Raw genomic sequence first — 21,823 nt, forward strand, 5'->3', positions numbered from 1 at the left:
TCCATACTGAGGTTACATAGTAGATCCTGATCCCCTGGGGTTCCATACTGAGGTTACATAGTGGATCCTGATCCCCTGGGGTTCCATACTGAGGTCACATAGTGGATCCTGAGGTTACATAGTAGATCCTGATCCCCTGGGGTTCCATACTGAGGTTACATAGTGGGTTAGCCCCCCCCCATGCATCGTACTGTAACATGTTAGTTGAAGATGATTGACAGTACATTACCCTTGGGTTAGCCCCCCATGCAAGGCTGCATTTTAGTTTCCGATGCTGATTGGTATTAGTACTTCTCAATGATTAACAGTAACAATGCCCATTGTCCCTCACACCACAGGGGGCGCTCCAGCAAGCCCATCTTTGTGCAGATCGCCAAGCAGGTGGTCTCTCTGAACCCCCTGGAGCTGAGGCTGCCCTCCAGGGCCTGGAAGGTCAAGCTGGTGGGGGAGGGGGCTGACGACGCAGGGGGGGTGTTTGATGATACCATCACGGAGATGTGTCAGGTAGGACCCTGGTTCAAGGTCAGCTTTTTTTGTACAAAGATGCTAATTCAATTTCTACTCCGTATATTCAGAAACTTAACTGAAGTTATAGTTATTTTATTGAGGTTTTTTGGAATTTCAGTTCACTTTCTGAATTCATTGATATGAAATGGACCTCAACCCTGCTCATTGTACGTGCATGTTTGATGTGAAAAGATGAATATGTATGTCTTGCTGTGACATTCTCAGGAGTTGCAGTCTGGTGTGGTTGATCTGCTGATTCACACCCCCAACAGCTCTACTGACGTGGGAAGTAACACCGACAGGTATGTCATGAGACTTTGCTCTCCACATGGTCTCATGTTCTCTCTGCTCTCCACATGGTCTCATGTTCTCTCTCTCTGCTCTCCACATGGTCTCATGTTCTCTCTCTCTGCTCTCCACATGGTCTCATGTTCTCTCTGCTCTCCACGTGGTCTCATGTTCTCTCTCTGCTCTCCACGTGGTCTCATGTTCTCTCTCTGCTCTCCACGTGGTCTCATGTTCTCTCTCTGCTCTCCACGTGGTCTCATGTTCTCTCTCTGCTCTCCACGTGTTCTCATGTTCTCTCTCTGCTCTCCACGTGGTCTCATATTCTCTCTCTCTGCTCTCCACGTGGTCTCATATTCTCTCTCTGCTCTCCACGTGGTCTCATATTATCTCTGCTCTCCACATGGTCTCATATTATCTCTGCTCTCCACGTGGTCTCATATTATCTCTGCTCTCCACATGGTCTCATGTTCTCTCTCTGTTCTCCACGTGGTCTCATGTTCTCTCTCTGCTCTCCATGTGGTCTTATGTTCTCTCTCTGTTCTCCATGTGGTCTCATGTTCTCTCTCTGCTCTCCACGTGGTCTCATGTTATCTCTGTTCTCCACGTGGTCTCATGTTCTCTCTCTGCTCTCCACATGGTCTCATGTTCTCTCTCTGCTCTCCACGTGGTCTCATGTTCTCTCTGCTCTCCACATGGTCTCATGTTCTCTCTGCTCTCCACATGGTCTCATGTTCTCTCTCTGCTCTCCACGTGGTCTCATGTTCTCTCTCTGCTCTCCACATGGTCTCATGTTCTCTCTCTGCTCTCCACGTGGTCTCATGTTCTCTCTCTGCTCTCCACGTGTTCTCATGTTCTCTCTCTGCTCTCCACGTGGTCTCATATTCTCTCTCTCTGCTCTCCACGTGGTCTCATATTCTCTCTCTGCTCTCCACGTGGTCTCATGTTATCTCTGCTCTCCACATGGTCTCATATTATCTCTGCTCTCCACGTGGTCTCATATTATCTCTGCTCTCCACATGGTCTCATGTTCTCTCTCTGTTCTCCACGTGGTCTCATGTTCTCTCTCTGCTCTCCATGTGGTCTCATGTTCTCTCTCTGTTCTCCATGTGGTCTCATGTTCTCTCTCTGCTCTCCACGTGGTCTCATGTTATCTCTGTTCTCCACGTGGTCTCATGTTCTCTTTCTGCTCTCCACATGGTCTCATGTTCTCTCTCTGCTCTCCACGTGGTCTCATGTTCTCTCTCTGCTCTCCATGTGGTCTCATGTTCTCTCTCTGTTCTCCATGTGGTCTCATGTTCTCTCTCTGCTCTCCACGTGGTCTCATGTTATCTCTGTTCTCCACGTGGTCTCATGTTCTCTCTCTGCTCTCCACATGGTCTCATGTTCTCTCTCTGCTCTCCACGTGGTCTCATGTTCTCTCTCTGCTCTCCACGTGGTCTCATGTTCTCTCTGCTCTCCACATGGTCTCATTATCTCTGCTCTCCACATGGTCTCATGTTCTCTCTTTCTGCTCTCCACATGGTCTCATGTTCTCTCTCTGCTCTCCACACACGGTCTCATAGTCTTTGTCTTGATATTCCTTTTCATGGTAAAGCCATCGATCTTACCAGCTGTGAGTTCCTTTAAATCTAAGCTCTGCCTACCATGTGCATAGTGAAGCAATAGACCTGGGGCTGGATGCATTAACCATCCTAAAGTTAAATCCTTCCTTTTCCCTTAAAGTTTCACACATCATTTGAAGGATAACCTACTCTGTAGTCTAGTTTGATGTGAAACGTATTTTATTATCTTCTGAATCAATTAGTTTTTCATGTCTTGAATGTAGAAGCTCTATTTTGCGATCTCCCCAAATAAATATGATCTCTTTGACGAGAGATTCAGTCAGTGAAGGTTGTCTCCACGGTAACCAAGAGACTCTTTCTGCCGTACATGCCTTCGAACTACCGTAAAACCACTGAAATGATGCCCTTACCTAAGGACATGTTTTAGGGGCTCTATGCAACACCCTTAAAAACATTTCCTCGGGTAAGGGAAAAGTATTCCTTAAGGGAAACACTTATGATGTTTTATGCAACCAGGCCCTATCCCTGGGGAAGTTTCTGCTTGTGATAACGTACTCTACATCGGCTTTGCCCGCTGGGGTCTGGTGTCTCCCGGGGTTCGATTGGATTATGTGACGTAATGACATCATTTCAGCCACCTTTGCCTGCTGCGAAAGCTCCTACTGTGTGTGAAGTGAACCAATAGGCCTTTCCTGTCTTGTGTTTCTCCTGGAGTTTTGGTTAAACAATCTGATTCTAATTCCCCCTGTCAGGTTCCTGCTGAACCCAGCGGCAGTCTCTGAAGACCACATGGTCCAGTTCCGTTTCCTAGGCATCCTGATGGCGGTGGCCATCCGTACCAAGAAGCCCCTGGACCTGCACCTGGCCCCCTGGGTTTGGAAGCAGCTGTGTTGTATTCCCCTGGGTGGGCCGGACCTGGAGGAGGTGGACCTGCTTACCTACCGCTCCCTGCACGGCATCCGGCACCTGGACAACAGCGGCATCACAGAGGACAACTTCCACGTGGTGAGGGAGGATATGATGCACACAGAGGCTGTTTCCCAGACTGAGATTAACCTTAGCTAGTTCTGGACTGAAAAGCTATTTGTTTGCAATGGGTGTTGTCTATTGAATGCAATGGGTGTTGTCTATTGAATGCAATGGGTGTTGTCTATTGAATGCAATGGGTGTTGTCTATTGAATGCAATGGGTGTTGTCTATTGAATGCAATGGGTGTTGTCTATTGAATGCAATGGGTGTTGTCTATTGAATGCAATGGGTGTTGTCTATTGAATGCAATGGGTGTTGTCTATTGAATGCAATGGGTGTTGTCTATTGAACGCAATGGGTGTTGTCTATTGAACGCACTGGGTGTGTTGTCTATTGAACGCACTGGGTGTGTTGTCTATTGAACGCACTGGGTGTGTTGTCTATTGAACGCACTGGGTGTGTTGTCTATTGAACGCACTGGGTGTGTTGTCTATTGAACGCAATGGGTGTGTTGTCTATTGAACGCAATGGGTGTGTGTCTATTGAACGCAATGGGTGTTGTCTATTGAACGCAATGGGTGTTGTCTATTGAATGCAATGGGTGTTGTCTATTGAATGCAATGGGTGTTGTCTATTGAATGCAATGGGTGTTGTCTATTGAACGCACTGGGGGTGTTGTCTATTGAACGCACTGGGGGTGTTGTCTATTGAACGCACTGGGTGTGTTGTCTATTGAACGCACTGGGTGTGTTGTCTATTGAACGCAATGGGTGTGTTGTCTATTGAACGCAATGGGTGTGTTGTCTATTGAACGCAATGGGTGTGTTGTCTATTGAACGCAATGGGTGTGTTGTCTATTGAATGCAATGGGTGTTGTCTATTGAACGCAATGGGTGTTGTCTACTGAACGCAATGGGTGTTGTCTATTGAACGCAATGGGTGTTGTCTATTGAACGCAATGGGTGTTGTCTATTGAACGCAATGGGTGTTGTCTATTGAACGTGCTTTTTAGTCCATGACTATAGGCTTAATTTGTTTCCCGGGAAACTGGTTTATAGAGCTAGATCCCGCTCTTTGCTGACTTTAGCCAGTGGCATGTTCAAACTGACCTGCATCACCAGGTTCCTGCTGCAGGGATGTCATTTTTCCTGACTACTTAGCAATGACTCTTTTCAGTTTGTTTTCATACAGCATAAAAAGGGATCACATCTGTCACTGTGTTCTGAGAGTTATGTGTAATGTGTTCTGTCTGTCTCCAGATGATTCCTCTGGACTCGTTCATGGCCCACAGTGCAGATGGGAAGCTGGTGCCGGTGGTCCCTGGGGGACACAACATCTCTCTCACCTTCTCCAACAAGAGTGACTACGTAGAGAGGACTCTGGACTACCGTCTGCACGAGATGGACAGACAGGTAGTGCTGTTGTACACTGCTGTATCGTCGTTGTGCTGTGTCTGTCCCAGCTGTTGTGATGGTTCCAGCTGGTCTGCGCTCGGTCACGTTGTTGTTAATCTGTAGGTAGCAGCGGTGAGAGAGGGGATGTCCTCCATCATCCCGGTGCCTCTCCTCTCCCTTCTCACGGCGCGCCAACTAGAACAGCTGGTCTGCGGTCTGCCCGAGGTCTCCGTGGAGATGCTCAAGAAAGTAGTCCGATACCGCGACATCACAGACAGTCACCAGCTGATTGGCTGGCTGTGGCAGAGTCTGGAGGAGTTTGCCAATGAGGAGCGGGTTCTATTCCTGCGCTTCGTGTCCGGAAGGTCCAGACTGCCCTCCAACCCCGCTGACATCACTCAGAAGTTCCAGATCATCAAGGTTGACAGGGTAAGTACTCAGTTTTATTTCAGTTTGAGTGACATTAATCCTTAGCCTGGTCCTAGATCCAGGGGTGCTGTCTCGCCAATGACCATAAGAGTTGGCAAGATGATATGAACAGATCTGGGACCAGGCTAATTAATCAGGTTACTTGTGTTGTATATAACACATACAGTATTTGGGTCATCTGTGTACTCCACTCTCAGTACTTTTTTGACTACTTAATAAAAGGTCAAAACAACCCCTCTGCTCCTTCACTGTGAACCCCTCTTCCCTCTTCTCCTTCCCTGTGAACCCCTCTTCTCCTTCCCTGTGAACCCCTCTTCTCCTTCCCTGTGAACCCCTCTTCTCCTTCCCTGTGAACCCCTCTTCTCCTTCACTGTGAACCCCTCTTCTCCTTCACTGTGAACCCCTCTTCTCCTTCCCTGTGAACCCCTCTACCCTCTTCTCCTTCACTGTGAACCCCTCTTCTCCTTCACTGTGAACCCCTCTTCCTTCTTCTCCTTCACTGTGAACCCCTCTTCCCTCTTCTCCTTCACTGTGAACCCCTCTTCCCTCTTCTCCTTCCCTGTGAACCCCTCTTCTCCTTCACTGTGAACCCCTCTTCCTTCTTCTCCTTCACTCGGAACCCCTCTTCCTTCTTCTCCTTCACTCTGAACCCCTCTTCCTTCTTCTCCTTCCCTGTGAACCCCTCTTCCTTCTTCTCCTTCCCTGTGAACCCCTCTTCCTTCTTCTCCTTCCCTGTGAACCCCTCTTCTCCTTCACTGTGAACCCCTCTTCCTTCTCCTCCTTCCCTGTGAACCCCTCTACCCTCTTCTCCTTCACTGTGAACCCCTCTACCCTCTTCTCCTTCACTGTGAACCCCTCTTCCTTCTTCTCCTTCACTGTGAACCCCTCTACCCTCTTCTCCTTCACTGTGAACCCCTCTTCCCTCTTCTCCTTCACTGTGAACCCCTCTACCCTCTTCTCCTTCACTGTGAACCCCTCTACCCTCTTCTCCTTCACTGTGAACCCCTACCCTCTTCTCCTCACTGTGAACCCCTCTTCTCCTTCACTGTGAACCCCTCTTCTCCTTCACTGTGAACCCCTCTTCTCCTTCACTGTGAACCCCTCTTCTCCTTCACTGTGAACCCCTCTTCTCCTTCACTGTGAACCCCTCTTCTCCTTCACTGTGAACCCCTCTTCCCTCTTCTCCTTCACTGTGAACCCCTCTACCATCTTCTCCTTCACTGTGAACCCCTCTTCCCTCTTCTCCCCAGCCTGTGAACGGGCTCCCCACAGCCCAGACGTGTTTCTTCCAGCTGCGTCTGCCTCCCTACACCAGCCAGGCCATCCTGGCCGAGAGGCTGCGTTACTCCATCCACAACTGTCCCTCCATCGACATGGACAACTACATGCTGTCTCGAAACACCGACCCGGCCGACGGATCCGACACAGAGTATTGATGATACTGGTGATGCTGATAGTAATAATACTGGTGGTGTTGATAGTAATGATACTGAGTACTGATGAGACCCCCTGCTCTATAACAACAATAACAACAACATGGCTCAACATTACTTGAAAGCTCAAAGTGTTTGTCATGTCGTTTCTTCTTCCTCCTCGTATCTTTATTTGAACTTTTCTTTGGTACAATAGTCAGTGCTAGTCTCTGGCTCCGGGCTCTATGTGGCTGAATGAATGACTGGCTGAATGAATGAATGGCTGAATGAATGAATGACTGGCTGAATGAATGAGTGGCTGAGTGAATGAATGACTGGCTGAATGAATGAATGAATGACTGGCTGAATGAATGACTGGCTGAATGAATGAATGACTGGCTGAATGAATGACTGGCTGAATGAATGACTGGCTGAATGAATGAATGACTGGCTGAATGAATGAATGAATGGCTGAGTGAATGACTGGCTGAGTGAATGACTGGCTGAGTGAATGACTGGCTGAGTGAATGACTGGCTGAATGACTGAATGAATGACTGGCTGAATGACTGAATGAATGACTGGCTGAATGAATGAATGACTGGCTGAATGAATGAATGACTGGCTGAATGAATGAATGACTGGCTGAATGAATGAATGACTGGCTGAATGAATGACTGGCTGAATGAATGAATGACTGGCTGAATGAATGACTGGATGAATGAATGAATGAATGGCTGGCTGAATGAATGACTGGCTGAATGAATGAATGACTGGCTGAATGAATGACTGGCTGAATGAATGAATGACTGGCTGAATGAATGAATGACTGGCTGAGTGAATGACTGGCTGAATGACTGGCTGAATGAATGACTGGCTGAGTGAATGACTGGCTGAATGACTGGCTGAATGAATGACTGGCTGAATGAATGACTGGCTGAATGAATGACTGGCTGAATGAGGTGATCACTCTTATCGCTCGCTCTGAGAGAAACATTTTTAGTTTTTAAGCCTTTTGTTTTGAATTCACAGTTTCTGCATGGTATAGAATATTTGTTAAAGAAGAACAACTTAGTTTAAAGAGTGCATAATCTACTGAGACGTATTGATGTAGGATAAACCTTGTTGCATTAAGCGGCTGAATAACCTTTATGCTACAGGAAGTATGAGTAATATGACTGTTGTAGGCAGAAAGAAAAAGTCTGTGAATAATAATTAATAATAGTTCAAAGTCGGGCAGACGTAAAGGCCATCTTTCATTCAGACGATTATACCATAGCTTCCTGGCTTGAGTGAGTTACATGCACACATATGGTGTTAGCTAGCTAGCTTTATTTGGTTTGAGCTGGTGTGCTCTAAACCGCCAGTGGACTGCTGTCTGGCTGGCTGTCTGGCTGGCTGTCTGGCTGGCTGTCTGGCTGGCTGTCTGGCTACCTGTCTGTCTGGCTGTCTGGCTGGCTGGGAAATGTTACTCTAGTAGTGGGTAGGCTAGCTGTAGGGCTCTGTTCAGATGTCTATACTAGCACACCATTTACAATGAAGCAATGTATTGGGCCTGCATTCTGACTGGATATTGAAACGTAGCCTACATTAAGATGTATAGCTAATACTCTATTGACCAGAGTATTTTTAAGTAATGTTACTGTCAGAGCTGTGTCTGAGAGAGAGAGAACAGAGACGGTGATAAAATTAAAATTGGCTGGTTCGAGCCCTGAATGCTGATTGGCTGACAGCTGTGGTATATCAGACAGTATACCACGGGTATGACAAAACATTTATTTTCCCTGCTCTAATTACGTTGGTAACCAGTTTATAATAGCAATAAGGAACCTCAGGGGTTTGTGCTATATGGCCAATATACCACGGCTAAGGGCTGTATCCAGGCACTCCGCATTGCGTCGTGCCCAAGAACAACCCTTAGCCGTGGTATATTGGCCATATGCCACACCTCCTCGGGCCTTAATGGTTAATAATAATGGAGTCCCAAATGGCACTCTTATTCCCTTTTCTAGTGCACTTGGTTTGACCTGTAGTGTACTATATAGATGCCATTTGGGATGGAGACTAAGTCAGAGTCCCAAAACAAGCCTCAATCTGTATCCATATAGAGTACCCACTCATGTATTATCTTGGATGAATGTAATGCCACCTAATGAACAATGCACTCGACAGATTTAAACGTTTGCCAAACTTGAACTGTACTGTACTATGTTGCTGCGTATTTATAAATGGGTTTGTGTTTTTTTTGCAGTTTGTGAAAAGTGTAGTGTTTTAAATTGCAGTGCTTTCTCCCTGAAACAAAGTACAGGGATGCGATGGTAGGTTTTTGAAAAGATTTAGACAGACCACTAATGTAGTGTTCTGAATTACATGCTTTAGTTTATTTATTTATTTTGCTTGGCCCAAAACACTAGCGCATGAACTCTTGGAGAGAGACAAAGACCCTCTCAGACTTCTGACTCTTGGAGAGAGACAAAGACCCTCCCAGACTTCTGACTCTTGGAGAGAGACAAAGACCCTCTCAGACTTCTGACTCTTGGAGAGAGACAAAGACCCTCCCAGACTTCTGACTCTTGGAGAGAGACCCTCCCAGACTTCTGCCTCTTGGAGAGAGACCATCCCAGACTTCTGACTCTTGGAGAGAGACAAAGACCCTCCCAGACTTCTGACTCTTGGAGAGAGACCCTCCCAGACTTCTGCCTCTTGGAGAGAGACCATCCCAGACTTCTGACTCTTGGAGAGAGACCACCCAGACTTCAAGACCACCCAGACTTCTGACTCTTGGAGAGAGACCACCCAGACTTGTGACTCTTAGAGAGAGACCCTCCCAGACTTCTGACTCTTGGAGAGAGACCACCCAGACTTCTATGTCGAGGGCAAGGCGTCAGTGAACTACTGACTGTGTGCTGTGGATTACAGTAGCATATAGCTACATTATTCTACTTTTTAAAAGGTGTTTCTTCCCTTAAAGATTTTGGACTCGAGGAGCATCGTTGTAAAGCTTGGGACTACGTTAAGAAGATCTTCGGGGATAAGGAAAACATGATTTAAACTAAAAAGTTAAATAAAAAGGTGTCATGATTGGTTGTTGTGATGTTTTCGCACTTTATAGACCTGTATACATTGTTGCTTGTGCAAAGAAAATATATTAAAGGGGATTTCTTGCAGAAAATCATAATTGAATATCCTGTTCCTCACCCCCTGGAATACTGGAGTGTAACTTGTTCCTCATGCCACATCAAATCGTCTAGTCTAAATGTCGATAAGATGAGAACCTGCAATACCACTCTTTCAGGGACGAACTGTGCAACACTTTCACAATAACAGCAATCCTCAATTAAGAGGATCTGAAGCTATATGAAAATAATAAATGATGTTTCCCCATAGATGTGCTGTGATGATATAGCCTAGTTTTGAATGTTTTGATTTGATAGCTATAACATTTGTTGTATTTAGTATTTAAGGTGGGGAGGAATGATATACAAATAATTTTTCTGTTGGACTGTCTCATTTAAGAGCAGGCGGTATTATGTAAATTAAACCATGTGATTAAATATGAACGTTGGTGTCATTTATTATAATTTTTTTAGTCTCAATGCTGGCCTCTTGTTAGACTTTATTTGGACAATTCCCAGACTTGGAGCAAATCAGTTACTCCAGACCCTTTTCAGGCTGGGTTGTAAAAATAAGGTGTTCTGTATTCTGCTTCTAGAATGGGGAAACATTCTAATTCTATGTTCTACCTTAATGCAAGGAAGTCATTTCCATCTTTTCTAGGAATCAGGAAAATAACTAGACAGACCTTCCCCCTGTCGCTGTTTGCGGTCTGGCTGTATTTTGGTGATACTAGCATCACTGTCTTGTAGAATGTGGGCTTTTCAAGGTGTGTCCACTGCACCAGTGTGACCACACTGCAGTATTCTATTCTGATATTATATTCTTCAATACTTGACAGGAAAACTGAAAATATATCACTAAAAAGTACTTTTTTTTAATGTCAATATATTATTTACTTTCATTGTGAAATGAAGTGTTACAGACCATGTATACAATGAATCCCTCCATTCTCCGGTCACAAACATAACATCTCACGGTTGCTTAATTTAACCACCAGACTGCTCTGCGCTACGAATGTATGACAATATCAAAGTCCCATAGGGCGGCGCACAAGGGGTCCAGCACCATCCGGGTTAGGGTAGGCCGTCATTGTAAATAACAGTTTGTCCTTAACTGACTTGCCTGGTTAAATAAAGGTTACAATATCAAACCTATTGTAAGATGCAGACATGAGTAAGTATGTGATGCAATGCAGCTGAAAGCTTCTCTCTGGTACATGTAGCACACTCTGCATGCAGAACGGTCAGGTGGATTACACTGCAGCTGAAAGCTTCTCTCTGGTACATGTAGCACACTGCATGCAGAACGGTCAGGTGGATTTACAATGCAGCTGAAAGCTTCTCTCTGGTACATGTAGCACACTCTGCATGCAGAACGGTCAGGTGGATTTACACTGCAGCGCTTAGTTCTTCTTGCTCTGCGATGATCAGTCATTTGATGAATGGTGCTTGGCAGAGACCCAACGAGAGAAGAGGAAGATGATGGAGATTATTATGGGTATCCTTAAAGCGCTGCTATGAATCATGGGTAGGGAAAAGAGTCAGGCCAGGTTGGCACGTTAGATAACTGAGCTGAGGTAATGTTGTGCTGAAAGAGTAATCTTAATGTAGTGTTGTTATGTACAGTAAAGATGTATCTGGGGTTTTTTTTTATCCGTTTTTTTTGAGTGGAATATGTATAGCTACAATATACACCAATTGTATACAAATTGTCATTGTTAGTATCGTCAACTAAAGGGCTGTTTTCCTCAGACACAGCTCTCCCTTTAAAGGTGTTTGTTAGCCCAGGACTAGGCTGAATCTGTGAAACCAGCACTAATTTGTATTACTCTGAATCAGCCCAGCTGTAGGTGTATCTCTCGTCTGTGATGTGATTTTGTCTGCTGCAGAGAGAGGTAATACTACATCTTCTGTTCTTTCTCTGCCGTGACCTTATTGCCCATCTGTTTTCTGTGTGCCGAGCAGTCGAGCAGGCCGTTCTTCAGAAATCCCAGAGTCGAGCAGCTGGGATGGGAGTGGACTGTTTAGTCATCACACCCTGTACTGTATAAATAGAACCATCAATATATCAATGGAAATAGAAAATATAAAAAACATTACATTTTTTAAGTCAATTTGTTTTCTAGCCTAGATAATAATATTGCTAAATTGGGATGCTAAACTACATGGTATATCATGAGTTTTAGGGTAACATTGTCCGGGTAACCTACTCTCCTCCTTCTGGGGCTGGGTATAATCCTGGGTTGTGATCATGAAAATGAAAGGAAACCAGGTGGTACTGTCTGAGCCAATAAGAAAGACTTGTTTTCATTAGGTATGAACACGACCCAGGATAAACACTAGCCTCCAATAGTCTCTCTGAACCAATAAGACTTGTTTTCATTAGGTCTGAACACGACCCAGGATAAACACTAACCTCCAATAGTCTCTCTCTCTAGAGCAGACTGCACAGACAACCCACCTGGTTCTCCCCACAGAGTGGACTGGCGCAGCCGTGCCGTATCTTTGGAGAAGAAAGGTCTGTCTGTCTGCCCTGAGATAAAGTGGGATTTAGGCCTGATCAAGATGTAAAAGGTTGTGCAACACAGACAGACTGAGAGACTGACAGACTGAGAGGAGGAGAGAGAGAGTGGCATAGCAGTTCAGACGTCTTTTGTCCTCGTCTTGTCGTGTCCTGTATATATATATATTTACAACTTTTTCACATACATTTTATTTTTATTTTCCATCAACTCATCTTCAAAACACTCTCCTGCAACCCGCCTCACCAATGTATATTTATAAAAAAGTATTATTTACCTCAGATCTGTAATCCTCCAAGAAGCTAGCCAGAAACTCCAAGAAGCTAGCCTGAAACTAGCCAGAAGCTAATCCAGAAGCTAGTTCAGAAGCTAGTTAGCTCCTTTACTGGCAAATCGTTAATATTCAGCTAACCACGGTTTGTGGTCATCAGCTATCCTTTAGCTCGAAAATCTATCGCCAGTTCTGTACGGCGCAGCGCGGCTCGGAACGGAACATACCGGACCAATTTTTCTCTCCATGTCCCTGGACATTCATACCCGGATCTCACAGCTAGCTAGCTGCTATCCGTGTGACCATCGGCCTTCGTCGATTCCGGAGCAAACATCAATTATTCCGGAGCTTGCAAGCTCCGTCAATCACTCCTGAGTTCCATCAATCACACCTGGGCTGCAGTCACCTATCCGGACCCGTTTTACTGCCTTCGCGGAGCCCCACCGGGCCTTCACAACTGGACTGCCGACGTTATCTACCCGAAGGAGTTATTCGGCCGGCTCCTCCGTCGCGACGTTACCTGAACGCCCATCTGCGGCCTGCTAACCGTTAGCTGTCTTACCGGCTGCTATCTGAATAGACAATCGGACAATTTTTTTATTATTATTTTTTTTAAATTATTTTTTAAATTATTATTATTATCTTTTCTTCTTGGGCCTCTATAACTATATCTATTGTTTTTATTTTTGTTGTTGTTGTGTGATTTGGATTAATCCCCTCTACCACACGGAACCCCACTAATCTACTGACGGAACGTAAGGGGTGGCTAACAGACCTCCATCCTATGCTAGCTTGCTACCGATGCCCTGGCTAGCTGTCTAAATCACCAACCAACCTCTCCACTCACCGGACCCTTTTGATCACTCGACTAAGCATGCCTATCCTTAATGTCAATATGTCTTGTCCATTTCTGTTCTGGTTAGTGTTTATTGGCTTATTTCACTGTAGAGCCTCTAGTCCTGCTCACTATACCTTATCCAACCTATTAGTTCCACCACCCACACATGCAATGACATCTCCTGGTTTCAACGATGTTTCTAGAGACAATATCTCTCTCTTCATCACTCAATACCTAGGTTTACCTCCACTGTATTCACATCCTACCATACATTTGTCTGTACATTATACCTTGATGCTATTTTATCGCCCCCAGAAACCTCCTTTTACTCTATGTTCCAGACGTTCTAGACGACCAATTCTCATAGCTTTTAGCCGTACCCTTATTCTACTCCTCCTATGTTCCTCTGGCGATGTAGAGGTGAATCCAGGCCCTGCAGTGCCTAGCACCACTCCTATTCCCCAGGCGCTCTCTTTTGACGACTTCTGTAACCGTAATAGCCCTGGTTTCATGCATGTTAACATTAGAAGCCTCCTCCCTAAGTTTGTTCTATTCACTGCTTTAGCACACTCTGCCAACCCGGATGTTCTAGCTGTGTCTGAATCCTGGCTTAGGAAGACCACCAAAAATTCTGAAGTTTTAATTCCAAACTACAACATTTTCAGACAAGATAGAACTGCCAAAGGGGGCGGTGTTGCAATCTACTGCAAAGATAGCCTGCAGAGTTCTGTCCTACTATCCAGGTCTGTACCCAAACAATTTGAACTTCTACTTTTAAAAATCCACCTCTCTAAAAACAAGTCTCTCACCGTTGCCGCCTGCTATAGACCACCCTCTGCCCCCAGCTGTGCTCTGGACACCATATGTGAACTGATTGCCCCCCATCTATCTTCAGAGTTCGTGCTGCTAGGCGACCTAAACTGGAACATGCTTAACACCCCAGCCATCCTACAATCTAAACTTGATGCCCTCAATCTCACACAAATAATCAATGAACCTACCAGGTACCTCCCCAAAACCTTAAACACGGGCACCCTCATAGATATCATCCTAACCAACTTCCCCTCTAAATACACCTCTGCTGTCTTCAACCAAGATCTCAGCGATCACTGCCTCATTGCCTGCATCCGTAATGGGTCAGCGGTCAAACGACCTCCACTCATCACTGTAAAACGCTCCCTGAAACACTTCTGCGAGCAGGCCTTTCTAATCGACCTGGCCGGGGTATCCTGGAAGGATATTGATCTCATCCCGTCAGTAGAGGATGCCTGGATTTTTTTTTTAAATGCCTTCCTAACCATCTTAAATAAACATGCCCCATTCAAGAAATTTAGAACCAGGAACAGATATAGCCCTTGGTTCTCCCCAGACCTGACTGCCCTTAACCAACACAAAAACATCCTATGGCGTTCTGCATTAGCATCGAACAGCCCCCGTGATATGCAGCTGTTCAGGGAAGCTAGAAATCATTATACACAGGCAGTTAGAAAAGCCAAGGCTAGCTTTTTCAAGCAGAAATTTGCTTCCTGCAACACTAACTCAAAAAAGTTCTGGGACACTGTAAAGTCCATGGAGAATAAGAACACCTCCTCCCAGCTGCCCACTGCACTGAAGATAGGAAACACTGTCACCACTGATAAATCCACCATAATTGAGAATTTCAATAAGCATTTTTCTACGGCTGGCCATGCTTTCCACCTGGCTACTCCTACCCCGGACAACAGCACTGCACCCCCAACAGCAACTCGCCCAAGCCTTCCCCATTTCTCCTTCTCCCAAATCCATTCAGCTGATGTTCTGAAAGAGCTGCAAAATCTGGACCCCTACAAATCAGCCGGGCTAGACAATCTGGACCCTTTCTTTCTAAAATTATCTGCCGAAATTGTTGCCACCCCTATTACTAGCCTGTTCAACCTCTCTTTCGTGTCGTCTGAGATTCCCAAAGATTGGAAAGCAGCTGCGGTCATCCCCCTCTTCAAAGGGGGGGACACTCTTGACCCAAACTGCTACAGACCTATATCTATCCTACCGTGCCTTTCTAAGGTCTTCGAAAGCCAAGTCAACAAACAGATTACCGACCATTTCGAATCTCACCATACCTTCTCTGCTATGCAATCTGGTTTCAGAGCTGGTCATGGGTGCACCTCAGCCACGCTCAAGGTCCTAAACGATATCTTAACCGCCATCGATAAGAAACATTACTGTGCAGCCGTATTCATTGATCTGGCCAAGGCTTTCGACTCTGTCAATCACCATATCCTCATCGGCAGACTCGACAGCCTTGGTTTCTCAAATGATTGCCTCGCCTGGTTCACCAACTACTTCTCTGATAGAGTTCAGTGTGTCAAGTCGGAGGGTCTGCTGTCCGGACCTCTGGCAGTCTCTATGGGGGTGCCACAGGGTTCAATTCTTGGACCGACTCTCTTCTCTGTATACATCAATGAGGTCGCTCTTGCTGCTGGTGAGTCCCTGATCCACCTCTACGCAGACGACACCATTCTGTATACTTCCGGCCCTTCTTTGGACACTGTGTTAACAACCCTCCAGGCAAGCTTCAATGCCATACAACTCTCCTTCCGTGGCCTCCAATTGCTCTTAAATACAAGTAAAACTAAATGCATGCTCTTCAACCGATCGCTACCTGCACCTACCCGCCTGTCCAACATCACTACTCTGGACGGCTCTGACTTAGAATACGTGGACAACTACAAATACTTAGGTGTCTGGTTAGACTGTAAACTCTCCTTCCAGACCCATATCAAACATCTCCAATCCAAAGTTAAATCTAGAATTGGCTTCCTATTTCGCAACAAAGCATCCTTCACTCATGCTGCCAAACATACCCTTGTAAAACTGACCATCCTACCAATCCTCGACTTTGGCGATGTCATTTACAAAATAGCCTCCAATACCCTACTCAACAAATTGGATGCAGTCTATCACAGTGCAATCCGTTTTATCACCAAAGCCCCATATACTACCCACCATTGCGACCTGTACGCTCTCGTTGGCTGGCCCTCGCTTCATACTCGTCGCCAAACCCACTGGCTCCATGTCATCTACAAGACCCTGCTAGGTAAAGTCCCCCCTTATCTCAGCTCGCTGGTCACCATAGCATCTCCCACCTGTAGCACACGCTCCAGCAGGTATATCTCTCTAGTCACCCCCAAGACCAATTCTTTCTTTGGCCGCCTCTCCTTCCAGTTCTCTGCTGCCAATGACTGGAACGAACTACAAAAATCTCTGAAACTGGAAACACTTATCTCCCTCACTAGCTTTAAGCACCAACTGTCAGAGCAGCTCACAGATTACTGCACCTGTACATAGCCCACCTATAATTTAGCCCAAACAACTACCTCTTTCCCAACTGTATTTAATTTTTATTTATTTATTTATTTTGCTCCTTTGCACCCCATTATTTTTTTATTTCTACTTTGCACATTCTTCCATTGCAAAACTACCATTCCAGTATTTTACTTGCTATATTGTATTTACTTTGCCATCATGGCCTTTTTTTGCCTTTACCTCCCTTCTCACCTCATTTGCTCACATTGTATATAGACTTGTTTATACTGCATTATTGACTGTATGTTTGTTTTTACTCCATGTGTAACTCTGTGTCGTTTTATCTGTCGAACTGCTTTGCTTTATCTTGGCCAGGTCGCAATTGTAAATGAGAACTTGTTCTCAACTTGCCTACCTGGTTAAATAAAGGTAAAATAAAAAATAAATAAAGAGGGATAGAGACAGACAGACTGAGAGAAGGAGAGAGAGAGGGATAGAGACAGACAGACTGACTGAGAGAAGGAGAGAGAGGGATAGAGACAGACAGACTGACTGAGAGAAGGAGAGAGAGAGGGATAGAGACAGACAGACTGACTGACTACTGAGAGACGGATAGAGTGAGAGGAGAGACAGACAGACAGATATGGATAGAGACTGACTGACTAACAGACTGACTGAGAGGAGAGAGAGACAGACCGATATTGATAGAGGCAAACTGACTGACTGAAAGAAGGATAAAGAGAGGAGAGGAGTATAGAGAGAGAGGTGAGAAGAGAGAAGGATAGAGAGAGGGAGAGAGAGAGAGAGGTAAGAAGAGAGAAGGATAGAGAGAGGTAAGAAGAGAGAATGATAGAGAGGTAAGAAGAGAGAAGGATAGAGAGAGAGGTAAAGAGAGAGGTAAGAAGAGAGAAGGATAGAGTGAGTGAGGTAAGAAGAGAGAAGGATAGAGTGAGAGAGGTAAGAAGAGAGGATAGAGTGAGTGAGGTAAGAAGAGAGAAGGATAGAGTGAGTGAGAGAAGGAGAGATAGACGGACAGACATGGATAGAGACTGACTGACTGAAAGAAGGATAGATGAGAGAGGTAAGAAGAGAGAAGGATAGAGAGAGAGAGGTAAGAAGAGAGAAGGATAGAGTGAGTGAGTGAGAGAAGGAGAGAGAGACGGACAGACATGGATAGAGACTGACTGACTGAAAGAAGGATAGATGAGAGAGAGGTAAGAAGAGAGAAGGATAGAGAGAGAGAGGTAAGAAGAGAGAAGGATAGAGAGGTAAGAAGAGAGAAGGACAGAGAGAGTGAATGAGAGAAGGAGAGAGAGATGAACAGACATGGATAGAGACTGACTGACTGAAAGAAGGATAGATGAGAGAGAGCGGTAAGAAGAGACAAGGGGTCAAGTATCTTCTGCTCAGATGATGTGTCATCTATAGATTAGTGTGGCCAGCAGGGAACACACACCCACTGGCAATACACAAATACCTTACACATTTACAAGTTTTCTAATTGTTTGAATGCCAGAAGAGCATGAGAGAGAGGGGGGCACAAGAGAAGATTTGATAAGCCCGGCTTAACATCCCTTGACTGTACCAATGTGAACCTTCAATACCTTGAAGCAACTCTTTTAAATATTGATATTTCATTTTTTTTAAACGGATGTATTATTTAGGCAAGAAGAGTTGCTAATTGGCAGTAAGCTACAGCGGCACAACCTTCGTGACACGGTGGAGATTGGTCTCTGAAGTTATTAACTGTCGCTGATGTATGATTGAAAAGGTTGTCTTTTTTTCACTGTTGACTGACTGTGACACTGCTTTGATTTGAAAGCCCAGACTTAACTGTAGCTATGAATAATTCAAGCTTGGGCTTGGAGGGGGGGACTCTAACAGCATAAAGGATTATCACAGACTGTGGTTCCATGGATGGCCACTGGGTGACAGTGTTGCTATTGTTCTCGGGTTCACTGCTGTGTCACTAAGCAAGGTTTGAGCTGGGTAAAAACAGTGGCTTGACAATCCAGAGCTCCAGCTTTCCACTGCAGCTCAGATCATGACCGTGTGAACGTGTGGGTTTGATCAGCCAGGGGAATAGCCTGGTATATATGTCACAGAGTACAGAGCATACAATATCCTCTGTTCTGAACTCTAGCTTTGAATCTGTAACAGCTAGGCCCTCTGCCTGCCTCTCTTTTACAGCCTCACATCCTCTCTCTCTCTTCCCCCCCTCTCTCTCATCCTCTCCCTTTCATTCTCTCTCTCTTCCTGTCTCTCATTCTCTCTATTCTCCCCCTCTCATTCTCTCTATTCTCCCCCTTTCATTCTCTCTCTCTCTCTCTCTCTTCCTATCTATTCTCCCCAGTCTCATTCTCCGTTGAGTGACAGGCCCACTGAACTCTGATTCTTCTGTTTCACCCTGACAGTTAATTTCATATTGACCTCCACCTCCCTCTCTCCCTACCTCCACCTCCCTCTCTCCCTACCTCCCCTCCCTCTCTCCCTACCTCCCCTCCCTCTCTCCCTACCTCCACCTCCCTCTCTCCCTACCTCCCCTCCCTCTCTCCCTACCTCCCCTCCCTCTCTCCCTACCTCCCCTCCCTCTCTCCCTACCTCCACCTCCCTCTCTCCCCTCCCTCTCTCCCTACCTCCACCTCCCTCTCTCCCTACCTCCCCTCCCTCTCTCCCTACCTCCCCTCCCTCTCTCCCTACCTCCACCTCCCTCTCTCCCTACCTCCCTCCCTCTCTCCCTACCTCACCTCCCTCTCTCCCTACCTCACCTCCCTCTCTCCCTACCTCACCTCCCTACCTCCCCTCCCCCTCTCCCTACCTCACCTCCCTCTCTCCCTACCTCCCCTCCCTACCTCCCCTCCCTCTCTCCCTACCTCCACCTCCTCTCTCCCTACCTCCCCTCCCTCTCTCCCTACCTCCCCTCCCTCTCTCCCTACCTCCCCTCCCTCTCTCCCTACCTCCACCTCCCTCTCTCCCTACCTCCCCTCCCTCTCTCCCTACCTCCCCTCCCTCTCTCCCTACCTCCCCCTCCCTCTCTCCCTACCTCCACCTCCCTCTCTCCCTACCTCCTCCTCCCTCTCTCCCTACCTCCTCCTCCCTCTCTCCCTACCTCCTCCTCCCTCTCTCCCTACCTCCACCTCCCTCTCTCCCTACCTCCACCTCCCTCTCTCCCTACCTCCACCTCCCTCTCTCCCTACCTCCACCTCCCCTCTCTCCCTACCTCCCCTCCCCTACCTCCACCTCCCTCTCTCCCTACCTCCACCTCCCTACCTCCCCTACCTCCACCTCCCTACCTCCCCTCCCTCTCCCTACCTCCCCTCCCTCTCTCCCTACCTCCACCTCCCTCTCTCCCCTCCCCGTAATGGGGCAGCCTTTTCACAATAATGGGCTTTATTGATATTATGTTCCTATAAAATGTGTACTTTGTTCAGTAGAAATAATTGTCTGCAATGACGCAAAACCCAACACGAGATTTATCAACAATGCTAGTTTGTTGCCATTTGATTGTGTGTGTAGTTGGATAAATCTCAATTTATGTGTAGATGGCCTGTGGAGCACGTATAGGTATTGTAAATCATTTTGAAGATGTTGGAAGTGGTTTTGTGCATGCAAATAAGAATATGCAACACATAACACATACATTACTAGGATCCATGGTTTATCAGTCATAAAGAGCTGAAAGACAGCAGTGGTTGGCAGACAGTTATGAAACATCTTGTGATATCTGATCCGGTATCAAGACTGTTTCTCTCTAAACGTCTGGGTAGAGATGAGCCTCTTCATCAACCCCGAAAGCATGACTCCACACTCTCATTATTCATTCACAATCCACACAGCTAACAGAATCAGGAGATACAGTGAATCTTTTTAATTCAGTTTATTCGTCAGGTTTTACCCTTCCTGCTAGTGGAACAGATGGTGGGAGCTCTACTGCTTGGGGAGAGGAGGGGAGAGGAGGAGAGAGGGGAGAGGGGAGGAGAGGGGAGAGGAGGGAGGTGAGGAAAGAGAGGATAGCACATCCACAGATCAGCATTCATTCCTTCTCACCTCTCTCTTCTCTGCCTCTCTCCCCTCTCCTCTCTCTCTCTCTCTGGGAGTCCCTCCCTCTTCTCACTCTCTCAGTACGCTACCAGGTTAACGCTCTCAACTCCTTAATAAGGATTTCTCAGGATCATTAGAATTCTTCAACAGTCTATCTTCACCTACTCTTAGCTCCACCTCTTCAATAGTTCACTGGTTCCATAGGAGAGGGTTCAATCCCCGTAGTGACCACCAACTAAAAATGGATACGCTCACTGTACCGAGTAGCTTTGAATACATGCGTCCGCTAAGTGGCAGTGTGAGTGGATGACACAGTAGGTAAAGTATAATTTAGTGTATGAATACAAGACAGTAATCTGGTTGGATCCATAAAACATACTTCAGCACGGCAGTGACCTTGAGGTGACCACCTACCACACACACACACACACACACACACCCTCCTCGACTGGCCCTCCTCTTCCTCTTCTGCTTCTACCGTCGCCGGCCTCTTCTCCAAACAAATTGCAGCGTCTTCATGTTGTGGCACACCATTGGCTGTGTCCGTGTGTCTCTGTGGCTGTGTCCCCTAGTCGCAGCCAGCCAGCCAATCAGCCAGAGTGTGGGTGGGGGTGTTGAAGTTGCTGAAGTGTAACAGGTCTGTCAGGGAGAAAGTGACGTCTAATCATGACAGAGAATCTGAACACCACCCAACCGTGTGTGGCACTGATCAACACTCACACACAGAGACCAGGCTCAGGTTGAGGCAGACTCTATATGAAATTGAAGGCATCAATCCTAGTCAGTGAGAGCTCTCTCTCTTCTCTCTTTCTTGACCTCTTATCCTCTTCAGGCTCAGCTGATATATGGCGCCTGTCTCTCTAGGTCTCAGACCTGGGTTTATTTACTATTTGTAATGATTTAAAATACTGTATCTGTGCTTGATTGTACTTGTCTGTTGCAATGGAATCGATAGAAAAGTACCGGTACTTCAGACAGGCTAAAGAAACACAAAGTATTGGAAAGATTTGAAAAAGTATGTGAACCCAGGTGTGCTCCTCTCTCTATCTAGACCTGAGTGTTGATATGACAGATAGCCAATGTGAACCCAGGTGCGCTCCTCTCTCTATCTAGACCTGAGTGTTGATATGACAGATAGCCAATGTGAACCCAGGTGTGCTCCTCTCTCTATCTAGACCTGAGTGTTGATAT

General features: G+C 46.2%; 1 protein-coding gene across 7 annotated transcripts in view; it reads left to right on the forward strand.

The window, feature by feature from the left end:
• The window catches only part of LOC109893614 (probable E3 ubiquitin-protein ligase HERC1), a 98,716-nt gene extending 88,597 nt beyond the window's left edge, over window positions 1-10,119 (forward strand). For 6 of the 7 annotated variants that reach the window (XM_031826126.1, XM_031826122.1, XM_031826125.1 and 3 more), the window contains 6 exons: window positions 339-504; window positions 733-809; window positions 3,110-3,362; window positions 4,586-4,738; window positions 4,844-5,149; window positions 6,400-9,642. In XM_031826126.1, the coding sequence (XP_031681986.1) occupies window positions 339-504; window positions 733-809; window positions 3,110-3,362; window positions 4,586-4,738; window positions 4,844-5,149; window positions 6,400-6,585 (1,141 nt within the window). In that variant the 3' untranslated portion in view covers window positions 6,586-9,642. Of the gene's footprint in view, window positions 1-338; window positions 505-732; window positions 810-3,109; window positions 3,363-4,585; window positions 4,739-4,843; window positions 5,150-6,399 lie in introns of all 7 variants that reach the window. The other variant, XM_031826119.1, reaches the window with a different exon arrangement.
• Window positions 10,120-21,823: the final 11,704 nt, after the last annotated feature.

Source organism: Oncorhynchus kisutch, linkage group LG6 (genome assembly GCF_002021735.2).
Source record: "Oncorhynchus kisutch isolate 150728-3 linkage group LG6, Okis_V2, whole genome shotgun sequence".
Lineage (NCBI taxonomy): Eukaryota > Metazoa > Chordata > Actinopteri > Salmoniformes > Salmonidae > Oncorhynchus > Oncorhynchus kisutch.